Below are 22,417 nucleotides of genomic sequence, written 5' to 3'. Positions count from 1 at the left end.
AGCCCTGACGTCCTATATATAGGACATGACGCAATCTCGAATGACAATGAGTACCAAAGGAATCTTTTTGTTGCAAAGGCCTTTAAACAATGTATTTAAGAAAGTTCAGGCGAGAAAAAAAATATCTCCACTGTAAAAAAAAAAATCAGGGCCGAAAGGGTTAAATGCCATTTAAAGTTTGTGTCACAAGACACTAAGCTTATTGCATATAACACCATTGCCTAACCTCAGCTTGAGTATCTGTCGTCTGTGTGGAACCCTTATCAATTATTCTTAATAGATTTGCTTGAATCTGTGCAGAACAAAGCTGCACACTTTGTGCTCTGAGATTTATAACGAGAGCGCAGCATGGCAGCAATTAAAGCAAAACTAAACATTTCCCCCTAACAGCACCGAAGGAACCGCGACGGCTTGTTAATGTTACACAGATTATACCATAACTCCCCAGAATCGTCCCTTAATGACCCCGCAAACAAATTTTTTCAAATACTTGCCATTATAAATCTCTATTGCACTATGGATCAAGGTGCCTGATGTCATCACTACAGTACCTAACACAGATAATTTCAGAGAGGCACTTAGGGTGCACGGCCTTCCTGATGCTCACGTGTGTGACGTGATTTTCCTTGCAGAAGTGCTTTTTTTTGTATCCTCCCCCCTTATGTAAAGCCCAGTAATGGACGATTTAAAGGGGTACTCCGCCGATTTTTGAGCTACCTCAACTAACTATATTTTCTGACTCTTCGGCCTTCGCCCTTTCTGGTATGCTATTTAGTATCGTGAAATTCATAATAGTTATTGCGAAATCGGCAAATGAAAATGATGCAAAAACAAACATTCAAATATACCCGCCCTTTTCAGGGCCGTGACGTCACTGGAAGTTTAGCTTGCCAGTCGGGCGAGCAGTCTAAAAAATCGAGTATGCCAATCATTTGTTCCGTGCTGGAGCGCGGGGACTGGAGCGAGCTTCCAAAGCATTCATTTGACACCATGAAACTGCTTCGAATCAGTTGGGAACAAATTCTACAGTCCAAAGAGTGAACCCCTGCACTTCCAATGACGTCACTTTTTCATTGTTGCCAGTAGAGACTTTCAGTTTGAAAAACACGGTGAGGACTAAAATTGTAAATTCAATAACTTCGTGAAAAAAAAATTATTTTGACCTAATATTTGGGATACTATTTTGGCGATGTTGTGTGGCGAGTTTAGCAAAATTTCAAGCAAATCGGGGACCATGAAGAAATCAGCGGAGTACCCCTTTAAGGGTAATAAAAATGGAATGAAATGAAATGTGCATTAAACTGTGAATGTTTTTGTTAGCAAAGGTTTGGGACACAGCTTTTAACAAAGGTTTGGGGGCAATCACATCACTGCACTAGTAAGGCTTTTCATGCATTGAATGTGGTTGGTCAGATACTCATGCCAAGTGAGCTCTTTGGGGCAGTTTGCAGCTAAAAGGTTTTGCAACCATGTGTGTTCAAGTCTAATTACTATTCATAGTAAAGGCTTGAGGGCACACCTTGCTGTAAGGCTTTTCTCCTGTGCAAGTTTGATTCTGGATAATCAACTGACTATTCCAGGCAAAGGCTTTAGGGTGCTGCTTGCACATGGAAGTTTTCCCTCTGCATGTGTTTCACTGTGCAAGATCAGCACGCTTCTCTAAAGAAAGGATTTGGGACAATGCTTGCATTTTAAGGATCTTCACCTTTGTGTATTTGAATGTGCTTGCTCAAGCTTCTGCGCAGCTTAAACTCTTTGGGACACAGCTCACACCTGTAAGGTTTGTCCCCTGTGCGCCTTATTTGTGTATGGACAACATGCTACTGTCTGCAAAAGTTTTGGGAGATCCCTTGCACTCGAATGTCTTTTTACCTGTGTGGATTCGCTTGTGATTCACCAGCTGGCTATTCCAAGTAAAGGCTCTGGGGCATTGGTCGCACCTGTGAGGTTTTTCACCCGTGTGCAGTTGATTGTGTGCAGCCAGTATGCTACTACTAGCAAAAGCTTTGGGACATTCCTTGCATTTGTAAGGCTTTTCGCCCGTGTGGGTTCGATTGTGCTTGATCAGCTGGCTATTGCAAGCAAAGGCTCTCGGACATTGCTTGCACCTGTAAGGTTTTCCACATGGGTGTGTTCGATTGTGCAAAACCAGTGCACTCCTCTGAGCAAAAGCCTTGGAACAGAGCTTGCACTCGAAAGGATTTTTTACCGTGTGTGTTTTTATGTGGTTGGCAAGACTTTCCTGTCGAGTAAACCCTTCCGGACACAGCTCACATTTGAAGCGTTTTTCTCCTGTGTGCGTTCGATTGTGACTGATCAGACTACTCTTCCAAGCAAAGGCCTGGGGGCACAGCTCACACCTGTAAGGTTTTTCACTGGCATGAGTTACACTGTGGGCAATCAGATGGCATTTTTTGGCAAAGGATTTGAGACACTGCTTGCATTTGTAAGGGTTTCCATGTTTGTATGTTTGAATGTGCTCAGTTAAATTTTCAGACCGAGTAAACACTTCCCTACATAGCTTACACCTGTAAAGCTTTCCACTTATTGTGTGTCTTTCATTGTGTCTGGTCAGACTTCTGTTACAACTAAAGGCTTGGGGGCACTGCTTGCATTTGTAAGGCTTTTCGCCAGTATGCAGTCGATTGTGGATAATCAGACGGCTCTTCCGAGAAAACGCTTTGGGACACTGCTTGCATTTGTAACAATTTTCATGCTTTTGTGTTCGAATGTGATCGATCAGATATTTGTGGCAAGTAAACTCTTCCAGGCACAGCCCGCACCTGTAAGGCTTTTCACCCGTGTGCGTTCGGTTGTGGATAGCCAGATTATCGAGGTGAGCAAAGGCTCGGGGACACAGCTGGCACTTATAAGGTTTGTTGTCCAAGGAAGTTTGAATCATGCGATCCACACTGCCGCACTTCTTACGAGCCTTGGCACTTTGTTGTTTGGCACCATGAGCAACCAGGTGGCTGAGGATTTGTCGATGATCTGTGGTGACATGAGCGCAGGAGCAGCATCTGAACTGGATGTCTTTGGTTGGTTTCAATGGGCAGCTGGTCTCCCCCAGCAAAGCATCTCCATCACCTACAAAATATAAAACATTGAGTATTTTTACATTTGCAAAAGGTCCAACCAAGAAAGGCTCTTGGTTAAGAAATAGGTAGTTTCTGCATAACACTGCACATTGCCTTAGGCTCAGTGGGTTAACTACTTACTGCTACTTGGGTTCGGTTGCAAACAACTGAACTACAGGTGCACCCGGAAAGTAAGTTGCATCCATGTACGAGTTCTGCAGGAGTTTTCTCTACACAGCCGTGCATGCACTGTTGTGTTCTCATGTTCCCTCATCCATCATTCACACCCTAACGCCATTTTGTGAAACTGATTATTTTTTCAGTTTTTGATTTGCAATAATCCCGTTTGAGTCAATGGAATGGCCTACCCCAACTCCAAAGTCTGGTCCATCTCAAAATGTTTTAATGTAACAAATGCCAGACGCTGCAGATCAGCAGTCTCAAACTCATTCGAGTGTAAGGGCCAGATAGCCCACCCCCAAAAGGTCGAGGGCCCACTAGGGAGGGAAGGAGGGCAATATTTCGCTATTTCTGGACAAAAAATAAACAAACAAGCAGGAGTGGTGTTTTGCATTGCAAAGCACCGACACCGACATTCTAATGATATTCTAAGGAGCCTTGTGTTTTCTGCATTTTGTAAGCTCAGCGTTTTGCCATTTTTAGCTTTCATTTGTATATACAACCACTTTGGGCCTACCCCGATGGTATACGCCTCGCAAGTGGGCTCATTTTCGTCTTCTGTGCATGAGAAAAGAAGTAGCGGTGACGTCAGAACGCCGAGCCCTGATTGGCTGATCGCGACCCCCTATCTCAGCGTCGCCTGCTCGCAACGTCATCTGCGTCTGTCTTACCTTTCCTGCGACTTTCGGAAGTGCAGGTCTTTACGAGCGAGCTCGACTTCGCCTTTCAGAAAGGGCAGACGAAATAACTCGAGCGGTACGTTGTTTTTGTCTAACTACTAGCAGACGAGCATCAAGGAGAGAAGTCAAAGGACTCACTGGCGAGGTGTCCCGAGGCGCCGAGGTTTGTTTGCTAAGTACCGAGAGTGAGCGTGTTAGTGTCCGCAAGTTCCCTCCCAAATACTTTTTCGCTCCTTTCGTGTGCGGCGAGACCCCTCATTCTTTAAGGGGACAGGGTAGGCCCTATTCCTCCCATGTGTTTCAGCCTATGTATGTGACCCTTTTTCTCAGGATCTGCTAGGGTTAGAGGATTCATGTTGGTATCATTGTATTTAGCTTTCTGTGTTCTCTTTACTGAACTAGATTTATTGTTATATATATTTTAGTTCTTTTTTGCTTTTGTTTTTACTGGACCCTCCTAATTTTAATGCCAAAATAGACCATAAACAGCTTGTCAAACAAAATTGCCTTGATTAATTTCCATAATTCTAGTTCAGTAGACTCCCCCTTGTGTTGTCTTGTTAGCGGAAAAAAATAACACTTCTAGTTTTTATGGTTTAAGAGAAAAAGGGTCAAACATTGCAAAAAAATTATGTTTTGAGATAATCGACTTTGAAGTGAAAAAAGGCGCTTTATAATAAACTTGCACTCTAGAAATGCATGCTGATGTATCCGTTCGGTAGCCACTAGCCAGGTTGTCACCTCCATAGTCAATATTTAGTTTCTTTGTTTGCTGTCTTGCTTTGTGGGCCTCTTTTGTGACGAGCTGTGTAGCCCTGTCTGCCAAGTAAAGTCTTCGCCGGTCAACGCCGCGCAACCACTGCACCATGAATCATCCTGGTAAAACGCCAAGTAGAGGCTCGAAGTTGTCCGTTTTGACGTCTCTCTAATCAGTGTGTCTAACAGCACTTTTCACAGTTCAGAAAGTAGGTGCAGGCGACGCCAGCTCTTAGTGCTGCTTTTTCAACCAGCTGCAAGTCCCCACCACACACTTTGCACACCCAGCTTTCGGCGACGGTACAGGACAGAAGGTCGATGTCAATCAGTGCACAGTTGCAGTCACTAACACTTGCCTTGAGCTCTTCAAAGCATGCTGCCGAGTGCGACAGCTTCGAAGAAGACGCACACGTGGTAGCCGCTGCATCAGGCGTCAGAATGCGTTGCGGGGACTCGGCGGCATAAGAAATTGACCTATGCCGACTACTCTGGAAGCGACGCTTCTAAAATATCTTCTTCGTCTTTCGTCATTTTTAACATTTCAAATCTAGTGTTAAAGTAAACAATAAATTACCTTGCCCGTGGAAGCATGCCGAACCAGAAGCAAAAGTATGCGCGTCGCGACTGACGCCGGCAGTGTCTGAGGATTTATGGGGCTAAAAATGTAAAAGCTAGACAGCTTTGTGATGTTGCTGGACGAGCAATAAACATTCCGCTAAACCTGATGAAAATCTTCGTTTTTTTTTTTACGTTTTTTTTTACAACATAGGAGAGATACAGATCGTGCATAGGTGTAAAAGGGGGCGTGGTCGGTCACCACCTAGGTTTCGGAAAAGGTCATTTTTCCTGTAGATAAATCGCGCACGCTCAAATTACATAGTCAGCATTGTTCAGGAAAGACTGGGAAATCCAAATCTCTAAAAAACAAAAACTCAATTTTTTTCAAAATTTTGCCCTACCCTGTTCCTTTAACGGCGTCGGCGGGTTGGCGCAGTCAACGTCGTCTGCTTTACGTCTGTTAATCAAAGCGATGGCTGCTTTACCTTTCCTGCGTCTATCGGAGATTCACCGCTTTTTCACCGGCGAGAGTCACCGTTGCCTCGGGAAACAAGGAGATAACAAGAGGAAGAAATTGACCTCTTAATCTAAAACTGAGGTCAGCGATCAAAGTATAATATGGGAAGGGTTCACACCAGCCGGTCGTGGGCAGAGGGTCGCCAAGTCGCGGAGTGCCTGCTAGGCCTAACTGCCGTGCTCGCTTGGTCACGTTCGGTGGAATCGTGGCCGTCGGAGCTTTTCCCGGGTGTTTGTGGATCCAGCGTTCTTGTTCGTCGTGGTCTGTTTCAAGTACTGTTTACATTCTTCTTGCTGCTTGAAGTCGGGACGCGTGAGAAGCGCACATAGAAAAATAAACGTCCGTGGGTCGTCGCGAGCGCGACGCTGTCGGCCATGCTGATTTGATCGTAAGTGCGTAAGACAGCTTCGGAGCTGTCGTAGGATTTCCTCGTAACCTGCGCAAAACTTACGAAAATTTCGTTTCGTGAATACGAATTTGTTTTTAAGTTATGTCTTACGCACATGTTTGGCGTAAGATCGTTTCATGAATCTGGCCTCTGCACTTCCGAAAGTCGCAGGAAAGGTAAGACAGACGCAGACGACGTTCCAAGCAGACGACGTTGCAAAGGACAAGACGACGCTCAGATAGGGGGTCGCAATCAGCCAATCAGGGCTCGGCGTTCTGACGTCACCGATACCCCCTGCGCAAGAAGCAGACGAACTTGCCCTCCGCATAAGATTTAAAACACCAACGTAGTGGCAGTCTTCAATACAACGAGAGCAAGCACGCCGTCCTTGCCCTGTTGCACAATGACTCAAAGGCATTAACAATATCCCTTCATAAGGCAGTTTTTGCTTTCCAGGTGATTTTTATAACAGCATTATAAAAAAATTACTTGTATTTTAAAGGTATTTTCTCACAGCTAGAAGCTCGAGCTCATAGCAGTCTCTTTGGCAGTTGCTCCCGCTGAACAAAAGTTTCTTCAGCCGAGGTGCCTTTTTGATCGAAAAGCTCGCACTTGTAGACTAGTGGTATTTGCCATTCTCGTTGGTTTACAAAAAAAGGGCTGAGAAGGAAATATTTAGACAAAGCAATACTCAGTCCAAATGAAAACAGAATAGTGCAAAATGTATGAACGAGTTATATGAGACGCGCTCCTTTTTGAGCTGAAATGAATCGACGCTATTAAAACTTGTATTTATGGCGCATGTAGGGCTGGAGGCGTGGGAATGGGGGCTGGCAGCTGAGTGATGTTTGCGGGCCCTGTCCGTGTCCCAGAGAGTCGTGGGCCGCGTGTTTGAGACCCCTGCTGTAGATCATGAAAGATCCATCAGCATAACTAAATGATTTGTAGAATAAAACAAGGAGTGAAGATAAAGTGGAATCGAATTTGAATATTTCATGAAGAGTGAGACAGGGCATTCATGATGCGCTCAAAGGCACTAGGTTTTCTCTAGCCCCAAAAATTTGGTAGAGGAAGAGAATAAAAAAATTCTGGAGAACCAACGATTTACAATCTGCGGTCTTGCAAGCATGTCTCTGAAATTTTCAGATCATTAGTTTATGAAACCATTACCAAACACTACAGTGGCAGGAACTGTCCTCACGGCGGTGCCAAAGTTGCTGGCACAAGCCTCGGGCAATAGACTTTTATAAAAAGGGTATCCAAAAACTTGTGCCACAGACTGACAAATGCCCTAAAGTTAAAGGAGAATACATCAAACTGTAGATCAAGGTATGCAGCAGGATCTGAAAATAAAGCACTTTGCAAATGCTGTTCAATAACTTTCTTATTTCAAAAGGGAACTCGACTTCTCAATGCACCTCACACATTAAGTGGTTCAGTCAACCGAAACCACGCAGTAGCATGCTTCTCGTTTCTTTCTTCAGTGTATGCATTTGGCTTTAGAGCCAAGTAAAAGTGGGTGAAAGCCATCCAGCCAGCTCGCGTTAGCCATAGATCTTTCCGAGAAATTGCAAGAAATTATGGGGCTGTTGCGACGGATGCTTGAACCTATTTGGAAGGTTCATAGATCCTGAAAGCAGTATGATCCATTTTCTCTATCATTACCACTTCGGAACATAAAAAAAAATAAAACTAGCACCAAACACGGCTGACCCTATGACTGTTGTTGCCCCTCATAAATGGTCATCCTTACGAATTCTTGCCAAAACGCAAGTGCTTTCATCTTTTATGATTTGAAGTAACTATAAACATTGCATTCACATCCCGTTTCGCCTTGCTGGGGCTTAAATACACTGGATCCCGGGAAAGTAGCGTCATTGCCTTCTTTGCCTGCTACCGTAGTTGAACACAAGCAAATACTAACATAAAGAAGTCGAAAACCTCGCAAGGCGATTGGCTAATCGGTCTCCATTGCTACAGTAATCGTCATTTTGGCCCCGTCAAATCTCAGAAGCATCGAGAAGGTCGTTCTAATCCAGTCGCACCAAGAACACCATGGAGCATCATCGTACCGACGGCGTGCCTCGGCAATATAAGCGCCTTGGGTGCTGTGTATGCAATCAACTTATCAATAATGCCCATCTCCATAACTCTCGTACAATTATATTGCACTTCTTGCCTATCAAAACAGGAAAATTATTTTTCAATGCCATCAAGCACTGACACTGCGTGTGCTGGTGTAGGAACGTGTATGCTTGTTTTGTCGGTGTGGGGATAGCAAACTCTCGGTATACAAAAGACATCTCTACAAAGCTGCTCGCCACTAGCGAATTTAGGTCGGCTCACCAAGAATGGAGAGGTCAAGGAGAAATTGCTCATTTCATAAGCCAAAATGGCGACCATACAAGGAGCTCGGCAGTACTTTCCCACGAGTCAGTTACTTTAGCTGGGTACTATTTATAGTTCCAAAATTAGAGGTCTATGCACGAGATATTTGTGAGATGACTGCGGCGCATGTCGGCTAGCCTTGCAGAAGTGGCAATTGGAGTGCCGGTTCTTCCGGCTTAGACTTTTAAAGGAGCTGTGCAATGATTTTAATGTTGAAAGAATTTGCGTCTTCTTCTGTTGACATTGTATATCTTGTCGCAAAGGGCAGAAGACACATCTTCCTTCGAAATATTGCGATTCCGCCGCGTAATTGCTAGGCAAAAATCAGAGTATACCCCGACCTGCAGCCGCGAGCGGCGGCCATGAGAACCACGCGGCATGACATCAGTGGGGGTCTTAAAGAAAGATAGCAAGCTGCGCGAATACTTGCTCAATAAAAGGTAACTTTTGTATAAATCCTGTCGTTCCAACATAAATATAAATGCGTCGAAAACCTGGTATCATCAACAAAACTTATATTATATGGAGTTTTAGTGGCGCCATCTATCCTAGGTCCACAAAACCGTCAGCCCTATCTGCTACCGCGAACAGCCGCAGAAGCCAGAGGGGGACGGGGGCAGAGTCTGACGGGGATGACCGGACCCGGATGAGACTTTTCTCCTTTCACCATCTATTGTTCGCGCTGCGCCAGCACGTGGTGACGCGGTCGCAAGCGGATGAGTTCTTGCTGCTCACCGATGGCTCTAGAGAGGGAGTTTCACCGGAGCCCCGCGTGACCCCCATTCGCGTCACAGCGCACGTGACTCGGAAGGTGGTGAAGGAGTTCAGAGATGCTCAAAAACCTCCATCTTTGTCCATTTTTAAAATAAAGACTAGGACATGCAGGCAAAAGCGCTTTTTGTTCTTTACTTCAGAAAGGTCGAGACACCAACTCCCAAATTATTTAAGCAGAGCACTGAAATTGTTGCACAGCTCCTTCAAGGGGGACTCACCCGCTTATCACTCGGAGAAAATTTCGATAGAGAAGCCCGAGTTTCGGGAAGGCACAAGAGTACCGATTCTTTTAAAGGTTATAAAGGAGTAATGAAAGTCGTACAGCGCTTGGATTTTGCACTGAGAGCTCTGTAGATCATTAATAAAATCCAGAAATAGGACAGTTTGGACTGTTGTGAGAACATTTTTAGGCAATTTTACAATTAGAATTACTTATGAAATAAATGTAGCAAACCCAAAGGTAATACATACAAGAGCTGTCTTCTATCTTAATTTTAGGAGGATCTCACAGCTGGATTTGAATTAAAATTCTAAAATTCGAAGTAAAAAAATTAAAGACATTTACGATGCCCCCTCCTCCCCTCCTGCTCGCCTCCCATTTAGGGGAAAACTTCCCACTAAATTTAGCGGAAAAATTTCCCCGCTTAGTTTAGTGGAAAAGTTCCCCGCAAAATTTAGCGGCAAAAGTTCCCCACTAAATTTAGCAAAAAAAATTCCCCACTAAATTTAGCAAAAAAAAATTTCCCCGCTAAATTTAGCAGAAAAAGGTCCTTGCTAAATTTAGCAGAAAAGATTTACCGCTAAATTAGCAAAAAAAATTCCCCACTAAATTTAGCAAAAAAAATTTCCCCGCTAAATTTAACAGAAAAATCTCCCCGCTAAATTTAGCGGAAAATTTTCCCCGCGGTTACGTTGACGGCGACGCCGCTCAAGCCGGAGACGGGCGCCTTAGAGCTGCGCTCTAAAGATAAAAGAACTTGAACTATGATTCCAGGTGGCACTGCAGGTGCTGCCCTCGTACCCATTTGGACTACGCTAGTCGCAAAAGAGTTCCTTCTTTCCATCAAAATAAAAAAAAATCCCAATCTTCTGCTCACCCTATCTTTGGACGCTTGACATAGAAACAAAGGAACTGGGTTTGGGAGAAGGGGGATTATTAAAAAAGATTGCGCGGTTACGAAGACTGCTGGGAGGGGGGGAGGCTTTGTGGCTGACCGCCTTCAACTTTTCCATCCGTGATTTGTGAGTTTGGGTTGGACGCAGGGAAACAGAAGTGTAGTCGTAAAGCTAGCACAGGTTTAGATTGCCCTGTCACCCGAAGCACCACACAACATATTTATTTCCTGCAAAGATCATAGTCCCGAGTCATAAAATTTACCGTATTTACTCGAGTAATAGCCGCACTATTTATGAACAAGGCCCTTGCGTCTACTTTCCCACAGAACACATATACAGCCAATCATTGTGTTCCGCATAAATAACATACCGAATAACCAGATCGAGAACATGATTCGTCATACAAATGCAATCTTCACAGATGGTATCTTCGCATGAAGACGTTATCTCTGTCCCGTAAACAGCTGGAATCATGCTCAATATCATTACCTCCTCTTGAGAATAGATGCATTGAAGAGAGATTATCTTTTTTCACAACCTCTTTTATAAATCCTGGACTAACCAAGAGTTCTTTTCACCAGCAAATCAAGTAACCCTCAGTCGTGATCTTTGTCACAAACTCGAGCTACCTTTTGCCAGAACCAACACTTTTAAGAAACTAGCCTCTTCTTTCGGGCATAAAGGACTGGAATTCACTACCAGAATTGTTTGTAACAACTACAGATAACGCATTACTTCTCGCAGAGATCACTCAGCATATGTTACACTAACTTTGATGTTGTATTTTTCGAACGGATGTTGTCACTTTTGTCTCTACCTTGTATTTAATCTATTGAAATGTTACTTTTGTATTTTGTACAGTGCAATCCACTTTTAACGATAATGAGAAAACCCGAACATTAAATCGTTGTATCTGGACCAGAAACTGAGCATTCCTACCTAGTCTAGAAACTGATCGTTATAAGCAGTTCATTGTTATATGTAATTTTGTTATAAGTGGATTGTGCTGTATTATTCCCTTTATGTAATGCCCCCCAAGGGGCCCATAAGGTATAATAAATGAAATGAAATAAAATGAAAAACTTTTAGCCTTTCCACTCTGGTGAAGAAGGAAGACCAGCGAAGCTGTACTATGGTGGGAATGAAATAACGGCCGGCCGCAAGTCGACAAGCCAGAGTGGAAAGGCTGGAGAGGTTGCCGCCATCTATGAGCGACGGCGGCAACGAGACAACAGGCAAGCCGGTTGCCGCCGTAACTCATAGATGGCGGTAGCTGTCTAGAGTTTCGTGTCATCATTTGTTTGCCGACGGACACGATACTGGGGAAACTAGCCCTTAGCAGCTAGCTCCGTTGTAAAAGCAATAATCGGGAAAATAACCCCAAAATAAAAAAAGCGGGAAACGCGTAGGGTTCCAGGACATTTCATTGAATGCCGTTTCATAGAAAAAGTGGTTGTCTCGTAGCGAAATCTCCAATTGAAACAACTGGGCAGTATTTTTAAACAAAGAATCCTAAGAGCGGGCAAAGAAACATTGCTAACCAAAAAAAATAAAATTCGGGGCTGGTGGAGGGGGGAGGTGGTGGAACCCCGGATCCATCCGCTGGGGTACATCCCAGGCGTGTCCTCCGTCGTGCCATCCAAGCGTCTGTCATACGAGGACAATGAGAAATTACTTCACAGTTTGCAAGATTCAATAATTTTAAAGAAAGTATAAACCTTCAAATTTTGTTGGCAGAAACCTATGATGCATGCAATGAAATGGCGTTCGATGAAATGTCCGTTCCCAGGTGCGACTGACCTTCTAGTGCGCAACAAAACCTTAGATGCCTCGCTTTGTGAAAATACGATGACTGAAAACCGGCATGGTCTTTCAGGCACGTGCAATCTTTTGCAGTTCTGACAGACTCCATCACCACCAGTGTTCTTCCACACCACATCAGCACGCCCCTCTTCCTGATGCAATTGTGGACTGGAATGAACTTCCCGAAGACATTGTCACCATTCACAATCCCATCAGATTCCGAGAAGCGGTATCAACTATTGTAATTAACACCCACTCCCCTCTCTAACGCCTTATGGCCCTGAGGGTATTGTAAATGAATGAAAAAGGTGCAGGTCGATGCCAAATTAAAAAAATCTCCGAAAAGAGCTAAATCTCACCGCAAAACCGACCGGTGGGGAGAAAGGCTCACCGGCCTCTTGATGAATGCAATGGTAACTCAACTACGATTCTCGCTTTCTGAAATGGCATTCTGTTGGTATCTGGAGAATAGCAATATTCTTTTCCGTATTTTTCTGTTTTGTAATAACCTGTGACCTCTGGTGCTGATGTTGCCGAAGACTATACGGTCCTGACACAATTTGGGGGTGTCTGTGATCATCAGGTGCACTGACAGGGTCACTTCTTTACAGCTCATAGAACTCAACATTGAGGCAATGTCATAGAAAAAAGACGTGTCTATCACTTTGTTAATTGTTCCCATCCTGCAGGACTGTGGACCCCTGCTTCTTCATCCCCTATTGGTGTCTGTAATATACAAATTTTGTATATATCTCCATTTGTGTTCCCCAGAGGGCCCCCGCAGTAGAGCCGCAATTGATTGATTGCCCGCCTGCCTGTCCGCCCACCTCCGGTTCACCGTCCAGCCCGCTCCGTCTTTGCATTTACGGAGACTCGAACTGCTGCAGCAGAAGGTTGCTGACTCCTGTTCTAGACCAAGACAGTGCCGCTGTTCTTTGATTAAAGAAGGGCGCCTTACCAAGCTCCACCAACTCCGTCGGACCCACACAAATCGCCGTCTGATCGCCCGACGGCCTGGGACCACTTGAGGTGGAGGAGGAAGGAGTGCTGCAGAGGGCAGGGATCCTGGGTTCTACAGCAATCTGCATTTCAGATGTTGACATTTTTATCAAGGGGAGGGTTTGTACAAGCCTCAAAAAAAATATTTCTAAAGTTTTTAAGGGGCAATGCAACGGTTTTAATGTTGAAAGAATTGCCAGTTTGCATTTTTTATATTGTTTATACAAGCCCAAGTGACCAAAAATGTGTCACCTTTCGCCGAAAAACTGTTATTCTGCTGCATAATCGAAAAGCCAAAAACGAATTATTTGCCGATCTGCAGCTGCCTGTGGCGGCTGCGGGAACTAAAATGACAGCATCTCTGGGGGTACGCGGAAGTCAACAAAACCTCTCCCCTTCCGCTGCTACACTGGCCGTAAGCCCCGTAGCGAACCGTCCTTTGTATCCATCGCTCGCCGCAACCTTTGACGAGGCTGATCCTTTGAAAGTCGACAATTGCAAAGGAAGCGGCTGGGGTCTCTGAAGAGAGGGCCCACATGAACCCCCAGAGTACATCACTCGAAAGTCGGCGTGGAGAGTTGAGAGGCACTTCGACCTTCGATTTGTTTCATTTTTTTAAATAAGAACTAGCGCTCGGAAGAAAATGTGTTTTTTTTGTTTTTTCGTTCTATAGGTGACGCATATTAATTTCCGCAGTTAATTGGTCTAAGTCTGAAAATCGTTGCACCACCCCTTTAAGGACTTTTGAAGGCCTAGCTGTAAAGATATTTTCAAGGACCGCTTCCAATACTCTATACAGTAAATTTACAACATAGCAACTTTTTGAAATGCACTGTGAAAATTCTTTATTGTGCAATACCTAGGGTAAGGCGCACTTGCCAAAAAGGTGCTAGAAAAGGCTTCAGTAGAGCTACTTCAGCTTTTCCTTTATTTCCTGGTTGAAGTTTAGAAGTTCTAGCATCACAGATTTTATGTGATGTTACCTACATGGTGACGGTGATGTTACCTACATGGCCTCTGCTTTCTCAGCGAAGTGATCGGCTGAAGCTGTCAGATCAGCGACTGTTGATTCAAGTTTTGTTTTCTTCCTCCTCATGTTGTCAATCTCGTCTTCGACAGACTTACTTGTTCAAGTTGGACCTATTGCTGGGCTTGCAAATATGCTTGATAGTGCTGCCTTGCAGCTAACACGGATGTCCTCAACTCTCTTATTATTAGAATGCCTGCCTCGTCAACTGCATCAGATATAAGTTGCAAGATATATGACAGGTCTCTCAAGTTCTCCACAGACACTTGACGGTTCGCACTGAGTCGCAGTGCACAACTCAACTATATGTCCATCATACGTAGCGTAAAGCAGATACAGAACAAGAAGACCAGGAGTAGCTAGCAAACAGTACACAAAAGAACAAGGCGACCGGGGGGCAAGATTGAGGAGACCGGATCCAATTCCAGAAACACCGGGTGTGCTACCATTGTGGCCAGGCACTTAACAAGCATCCACTAAACCCGTCTCAATGCGCCATATAAGAAAACATTCTCGTTGGAATTTCAAAATTTATGTCAACATACGCGTAAAAAAAAATTAATTTTAATAATGTAAAACAAAGAATTTGTAGCAAACAAAAAAAAAAAAAGAAGAAAACTGATTATTATTGAAAAGGTCAAAGGTTTTCAAACACCACCAAAAACTTCCAAGGGGTTTCAAGGTCTGGAAAATTCTGTTTTCAAATTCAAGGATTTTCAAAGACCCGTGTGAACCCTGCAGGGCAGTGGTGTAGCCAGAAAATATTAGCCCTCAGCAATCGTTTAGATACTATTTTCAGCCAGGTCTCGAGACTTATATGCCATGCAATACCAAAATTCGCCGCTTTGAAGCTAGGCCTAATGCTTAGCGCCTGGACCGACTGCCACAAGCTGCCTTCACATCTAGAGACCTTTACCCCGCCCGGAGTGTCGTCTACATACTGCACCTATTGGGTCGACACAAGTTAATAGAGAGTTTTGGAATAGGGAGCCCCCAAAAAATACGGGCTCACCACTGCGCCATGCGCCCAACCCAAACTTGGTCTTGGGTGTTGGGTTGGCATCACCCCTAACGCAAAATTCGAGAAATAGCGTGGTGTGGGCCCCTATTTGCTTGGGGCTGGGCTACATCGGCAAACATGGCGGCGCCCTTTCCGCCCGCTTCAGAGCAAATTTGTTATGGTCGCTGTCGTATTAGCCACGTTCATCGCCAGTGAATGGTGCAGCCAGCTTCGCTTTATCTCGCTCAAATCACAGAGAATGAGCGGTGAGCTCGACCCATATTACAGATCTTTTTATTCTGGCCGTTCCTAAGCTTAAAGAGACATAATAACTGTTGACATGGCAACGTCCCGCTACTTCCGGGACTACGAGTGGATTTTCTTGGCTCGATCAGCCGAGCGTTCGTGACATGTTACCTGTAGCTTAAAAACAAGTCTTCCAAGTCTTTGGTGTCACTCCAGCTCAAATCTAAATAAAGCAGCTGCTCGCACAGTATGCTTGCCTGCGTTCGTCTTGGTTTCGGCATAGTTTCAGTAACACACAGTCAACGTGGCACACAAATGCCTAAGACAATCTGAGAATGAGCGCCTAATTAGGGCGCTACGGATTGGATTGTTGTCGCTGAAGACAGCTAAAAATATTTATATCAACTGTAGATTGTCTCTGGTTTTATCTGGGTTGATTTGGTTTTACCTCAATTATTTTTTGTAAACAAAAAGTACCTGTTAAATGCATGTTTTAATTTTTCCTAATATTTTTTTTTTATACTCCACTTGTTTGCTGTATTGGCATTGCAAAAACTCATTCGTTTAGATGTTTTTCGTTTCCTTCCTTTCATCCTTAGTCACGTGGTTTTTGTATCTTGTATGCCAGGTGAAAAAATAATAAAACATTTCAACCTCGAATATGTGAGAAAATATAGGTGAGGCAAAACAAGAATGAGTGACAATCGTGCATTTTTTGTGAACATCTTTCAGTTGCGTGGAGATATGAAAACAATGTTTTAATGCATACCACAAGTGACAACCCTCAAGATGGCTGTGCTCTTGTTGAGAAGGTGTATATGCCTGCAGCCCCTATTCTAAAACCCTCTAATAACATCCACAAGTCTATCATTTGCGCACGGGCCTAATGTGGGTTTTGGCAAGATTTTATATCCAATTTATTACACGAGGAAAACTATGCCGTACAATTTCAGACAGTAAAACTGACCTGCTCAGTGCACATTCAGTGAAAGTTCGAACTTTCTATGTGGAGGTGCCGAGTTTTCTGGTTCATGTCACAAGTCTGCTTGGGACACCCTATTTGCACTTTCTCGCTTGAGTTGAAACGTATTGGTGCCAGTGTGCAAATAGCCCCCAACTACTTCCGGTTCTAAACGAGACGGCGAGTTTCACAGTATTTGCGAAATCAAACGTACATGCCATCTTCTGGAAAAGGCCACTTATAGCACTGTGAGACTTAATTCACTCTTATAATAAAAAAATGATGAGTAAAAAATTAGGAAATATACATGAACCGAAAGTGTACCGGGGCTACCCAATAGATGGCGCCAGAATCTGTTGCCAAACAAAAAAGGGGGAATACATGATGCAAGGCAATCCAAGATCCACGCTACGAGCTCTCAGTTTCTGGTTTGACTCTGTCTCTGCCTGGTGGTCTATGACCGGTGCATAGTGCATGGCTACAACTACAATATTCTACTACACTGTAGTTACAACCAGAGGTCGGCATTTTAGGTCGCCCTCACTCACCCTCACCCTCACAGCCACACTCACCTAAGCCCCTCACTCACCCTCACCCTCACAGCTACACTCACCTTCAGCCCCTCACTCACCCTCACAGTCACACTCACCTTCAGCCCTTCACTCACCCTCACTGAAACTCACGCAATCACCGCCCTCACTCACTCATGGCCCTCACGCCACTCACCGCCCTCACGCCACTCACGGCCCTCACGCCACTCACCGCCCTCACGGCCCTCACGCACTCACAGCCCTCACGCCACTCACGCGCCTCACCGCCCTTGCGGCCCTCACACCCCTCACGCCCCTCACGCACTGATGGCCCTCACGCCACTCAGGCCAGCTTCAGAAGGGGCAAATTCGCCCAGAAACCTTACGTCGCAACATCTGCAACACGGGCCGCCCGCGATCACACGCAGCAACCAGTTGCTGTAATTTGCCATCGTCATCATAAAATTTTATTTTTCTTGCACTATTTAGACACAATTACGCGTTATAAACATGTTTTTATGCATTTAAATCTCGTTAAGAATACTAATGCACCTTTCTGAAACAGTTTATTTCCAAAAAAACGATCGATTTCAAACCAGAACCAAGTCTTTCGGTGTCATCATCACCGGCACGAGGTATCACGTGAAAATTTTGCGTCCCTGATTGGATGCAGCCGCTTCAAACGCATTCGAATTGCTCCGAGTTGCTTGCTTATTCCGAGCCGCACCCGATCTCAGCAATTCGTGTCGATCTAGGGAAAACTAGAGAACAACCCGCCATTAACACCAAAATTGCTGAGAAAGATGCTCGATCTGTAGGGGGCCTCACGCACTCATGGCCCTCACACACCTCATGCGCTCACTGCCCTCACGGCCCTCACGCCTCTCATGCCACTCACTGCCCTCACGCACTCATGGCCCTCACACCCCTCACGGCCCTCACACACTCGTGGCCCTCATACGCCTCACCGCCCTCACCGCCCTCACGGGTGGTGATGCCTCACCCCCCTCACGGCCCTCACTCACCCTCACACTCATGAATTTTCCTGGTTCAGAAACTCACTCACCCTCACCTCACCTGTGAAGATGAGGGTGAGTGAGGGTGAGTGAGGGCCCTCATGAGTGAGGTTTGCCGAGGTATGGTTACAACCAGCGCTGTTACAACACACTCTTTGCCGCGGCTCATGGTAACAGGAACATCTTGTCCGCCTACAATTATGAGGCGCGTTCAGTAGCGGCCCCGGAGTCAAGGAGTCACCGACTCCTTCCGCTGGACGACCAAAAAGGCACGTCCGGTGGACGCAACTCTGGGGCTTCGGAGTCAAGCTCTGAAGCACCAAGTCTGGAGACGGTACACGTAGAGTCAAAGGAGCTAAAAATGACGTCATTTCCTAACTGGTGACAATTTCCGGTGCTAAAAGAGAGAAAAAAAAAAAATGGGGGTTAAGCTGCGTCGGTTTTGTCGCAGGTGTGCAGTTTGCTCGCTTTTGTTATTGAAAAGTGCTCAAGGTAAGACAAATAATGCGTTTGATTTCTTTTTCAGGTAAGGCTCTTTGTGGAAAATGCATTGGACCGTATTTTGTTCGTTTTGAATATGCTGATAAACAATGTAAACGTTCATTTGACGCCGTGTCTTGATCGCCGTTGCACGGAAACTCGGTGAATATCGACGATAGTCGTGTCCGTGCTCAACAGAGCAAGGCAGGGTATGAACGCAACTTTGATAGCCAGTTGGACACTCACGCAGAACAAGGTCCCGATTGATGTTTAGTGTACGTAGCTAAATCGGGGTGCACGTTGCCGGACGCTCGCTTCGGCCGACAAAACCTTGATCGCCGAGCGCGGCTGAACTTCCCGTGTGTATACGAATACATTTTATAGGAAGTTTGTTACGAAGGGCAGAACAAACGTATGGCCTTATAAAAGCATTGCAACCGGCAGCGTAGCTTCGCCAAGCTCTATATTTTGCGTGTGCTGACGACATTTTTGTCGGTTTTTATAACAGTGGCTGCCTTTGCACTACCAAGCGAAGGGCTCGATCGCGTTGCATCGCTTTGAACAGCAGCGCTGAAGTGTACAGTCACTCACTCTTTCTTAACGACCTTGTCAAGACTTCTTTAGTACCGGCGTCAAATAAAAGCGATTGTGCTCGCCATCGTCTGCTTCCAGTTTATTCGGAGACCGTCTGGCACAGGGGAGGAAGAGGAAACTGCGTAGAAGCAGGTTTTGAGCTGCGGTTTTTTTTTGCAGTTTCGTAGGCGCTCCGAGGACTCCGACTCGAGTGACTCCGTTCGGAGCTGAAGGAGCAGCTAGGGAACGTGCCCATTGGCTTTGGCTGCGTTAGTGGGGGCGCCACTTTCATCCTCGAAGGAGCAAGTACCAGTCAGACAATCAAGCTGTCAGTCTCCTAAAGTGCAATGAAGCAGTTTCAAGAGCCACTTTGACCGTGCATTGCAGGCCGTATGCCCGGTATGCCTAGCTGAAGATCGACACAGCATGCACAATGAGCCATTCCACTCCCACTCCACTCCGGGCAAAAGGCATCTATTCATTCGAACTACGGAGTGGCAACTCCGCAACACTGGTAAGAGATACAAGCAACGAAAGTGTACTTCACCGTCTTTCCCGTTGCCGCAAACCGCCACGCAACTACAGCCACAACAGACAGTGTGTACAGCCTGTAAGTACAGCAGTACGGTGGCCTAGTAGTGGGCTTACCGTGTCCGCTTGCTGAGACGGCTCCTGTCTAAATGGAGAGATGGTGCTCCGGTCGACTCCTCCTGAAGCTTTCCTGCGCGGTGGTGCGATCGCGTGCGTAACAGTGCGTGAGTGCGTCAGTGTTTTCTTCGTCGAATAGCTCGGGAGAATCGTAGGAACTGCGTCGGCCGAAAGCATTGGTTTCCCACGCCGAACGCGTACCTCTTCACCGTTAATGACGTGCACGTAATCTTTAATTACGTACCGTGGTTCAAAATGTAATTCACACACAGCAGACATCCCATCCAACGTCTTGTCCGCTCGATGCAAGTTCTTATCCCAAAGCTTTCGCCGTGCCTCATCTTCGGGGACACCGAACAAAGACGCCTTCGGCGCGTCCTTCACGCGAGAGTGTCCTGTTCTACAGCCCAGCACAAAACAGTAGTTTCGCCGGTGACTAGGCATTCCTGCATTTGGGTGGAAGAACAAAACCACAAGATAACACTAATCACAGTGACCACACGGCAAAAGCACGCACAGGAGCACACGCGAACTGCGGTCGTTCACTCAACGCCAAAACCAAAGCCGAGCTGGCCGAGCTGCAGCCGAACGTAAACACACGCGGCCGGACGTAGCAGGGAGAGGAGGAGTCGACGTGGAGTTGCGTGGAGCCAACAGCAACGTTGGCAGCTCCGACATAGACCGCCTCACCCCACAGTGGCCTCACCCAACCTCACATCAGACTTCACCCACTTCACCGACATCACCTCGAAGCATGAGTGAGAGAGGTCGGTGACCTCACCAACCTCACTAGGCGACTAGGCCACTCTGAGATCCCGGATTGGATTGGATTGGATTTTGGCGGTTTAAAACAATCCGGAACTCAGTCGAAGATAACGTTGGTCGAAGACATAGAGATCATATACTAAATCTAGAGGAAAAGGTCCGCCATTTTCCCATACATTCTGGCTGCCGCAAGCGGCGGACCATGCAGGCAGACCCTCTGGGTCCCAAACACGGTTACATCATCAGAGCAGTTTCGTGAACTTCAACAATCCACGAACTTACCGGTGGAAAAATACTCGCGTTCCTTTCGAAGGTTTCTTTTTGCATAGCGCGCAGATGTACGGCCTCGCGTTAACGCTAAACTAAACCATATACCCGGCTTCGCTGGTGGGGCGCGGCTGGACGCGGTTGAGGAATACGAAACTGCGCAACCACCAGATTTCCGAGATTTCGACAGAAGGAAAGTTAATGCAGCGTAATGACTTTATTGCTTTTTATAAGCGTTAGAATAGCTTAGAATTTAGTTTACAACGTTAAATTATCACTGTTTATATTGCTGAGAGTTTACACTCTTCGCGTTTACCGCGTTTACCATGGCAACGTTGCTTTCTTTCTCTCGTGTTCTGTCGCTCTCTTTCGCGATCGTTCACTCGGGACCCAGGATGTCGGCGCACGGGATTTGCCACTCCTCCTCACCCACCTTTACCCCCCTGGTCGAAGATCAAAGTATGAGTGAATCAACAATAATCGTTGTATTTTCTGGATGATGATGATGATGATGATGATGATGATGATGATGATCTTGCAGCTGTTCCCTTTGTATCGGGCGGTTCCAAACAACGTTCGTACCTAGCCAAAAAAATATATATATATATATATTAAACAAGAAAAAAAAAACATTTCTTCGCGTTCAATTTGCTTTTGTCCTTCGCCACCAGTCCTCCAGTCTGCTTTTCGCATAGAGTTATTATAATGTACGCTAGAGGTTCAACTGGCGCTAGTGTGCTGCTGCAAATTGAAGCAGACAGCAACCAGTCCGAAATTGACTTCCGGTAATGCATTTCTATGGGAAAAAGCGAGTGCATTTTCTCTCTGCGCTCGATTATAAGAGCAAATATCACGAATAATTTGTTCTTACAAGGCACAGTGGAACATTTCTCAGTCACGCAGACGAAATAACTGGTCAGTTACGGCATTTTTATTTGAAATTCGTGGCATGAAAAACGGTGTTAAAACCGCTTCGTACGTGCATTTATGTGCACTGTCGGACACTGTTAGCGCGAACACAGCGTCGGCGCTTTCCAGCATGGGAGATATACGTGCCGAAACGAAGGAATTACATGTGAAAAACCAAGAGAGACGGCAAGAACTACGCAGTAACACTGGATAAGTAACTCCTTATGCATGCAGACGATCAAAATAAATTGAAAGCCACGTAATATACTAGTAGTCAGATATGCAATAAATAAGTACTGTTTTATTCTTTCTGCTCGTGATTATGTGCGAAGATGCTTGTTCTGGGTTCAAATCATCAGCCGCACACTTGAAATCTTTGCAAATAGGGAGAAGCAGAGAACAGGTGCTTGATTAAAACTGCCCGACATAAGAAATAATGAAAAGACGCACCTTTCGTAGCCCACATACTTTATTTTTTTAACAGATTGTCAAGATGCACGACGGAATCATTTTCATATAGTGAGTGACAGAACGGGCATATTACCAATATATAAGCGCCACCGGAATGCTAGCGAACCTTGAACGCACTCTACATTCCTTTCGATTGTTATTTTGCTTAGAATCGTCGCTCATTTCTACATACCTGCCATGGAACAGAGGTTTGGGCCTGAAATATAGCGAAGTTTAACATCGTTCAGTAGTAAAGAAAAATGCTGTAACTAAAGCAATTACACATTCACTATATCAATAACGTTACAT

At 45.4% G+C, this 22,417-nt stretch overlaps 1 protein-coding gene across 1 annotated transcript; it reads right to left on the bottom strand.

Moving 5' to 3' along the window:
- Positions 1-1,258: 1,258 nt before the first annotated feature.
- LOC115318180 (zinc finger protein 883) lies at positions 1,259-20,608 on the bottom strand. Its single transcript, XM_042286773.1, has 3 exons — positions 19,718-20,608; positions 13,196-13,319; positions 1,259-3,087 (listed from the first exon to the last, which is right to left on the bottom strand). The coding sequence occupies exons 1-3, from the start codon at positions 20,159-20,161 to the stop codon at positions 1,799-1,801; spliced, it is 1,857 nt and encodes a 618-aa protein (XP_042142707.1). The 5' UTR covers positions 20,162-20,608; the 3' UTR covers positions 1,259-1,798.
- Positions 20,609-22,417: the final 1,809 nt, after the last annotated feature.

The sequence above is a fragment of the Ixodes scapularis genome, unplaced genomic scaffold (genome assembly GCF_016920785.2).
Source record: "Ixodes scapularis isolate PalLabHiFi unplaced genomic scaffold, ASM1692078v2 PGA_scaffold8__174_contigs__length_109621045, whole genome shotgun sequence".
In the NCBI taxonomy this organism is placed as follows: domain Eukaryota; kingdom Metazoa; phylum Arthropoda; class Arachnida; order Ixodida; family Ixodidae; genus Ixodes; species Ixodes scapularis.
The sequence above is the reverse complement of the archived record's forward strand: the minus strand, read 5'-3'. Positions and strand labels throughout refer to the sequence as shown.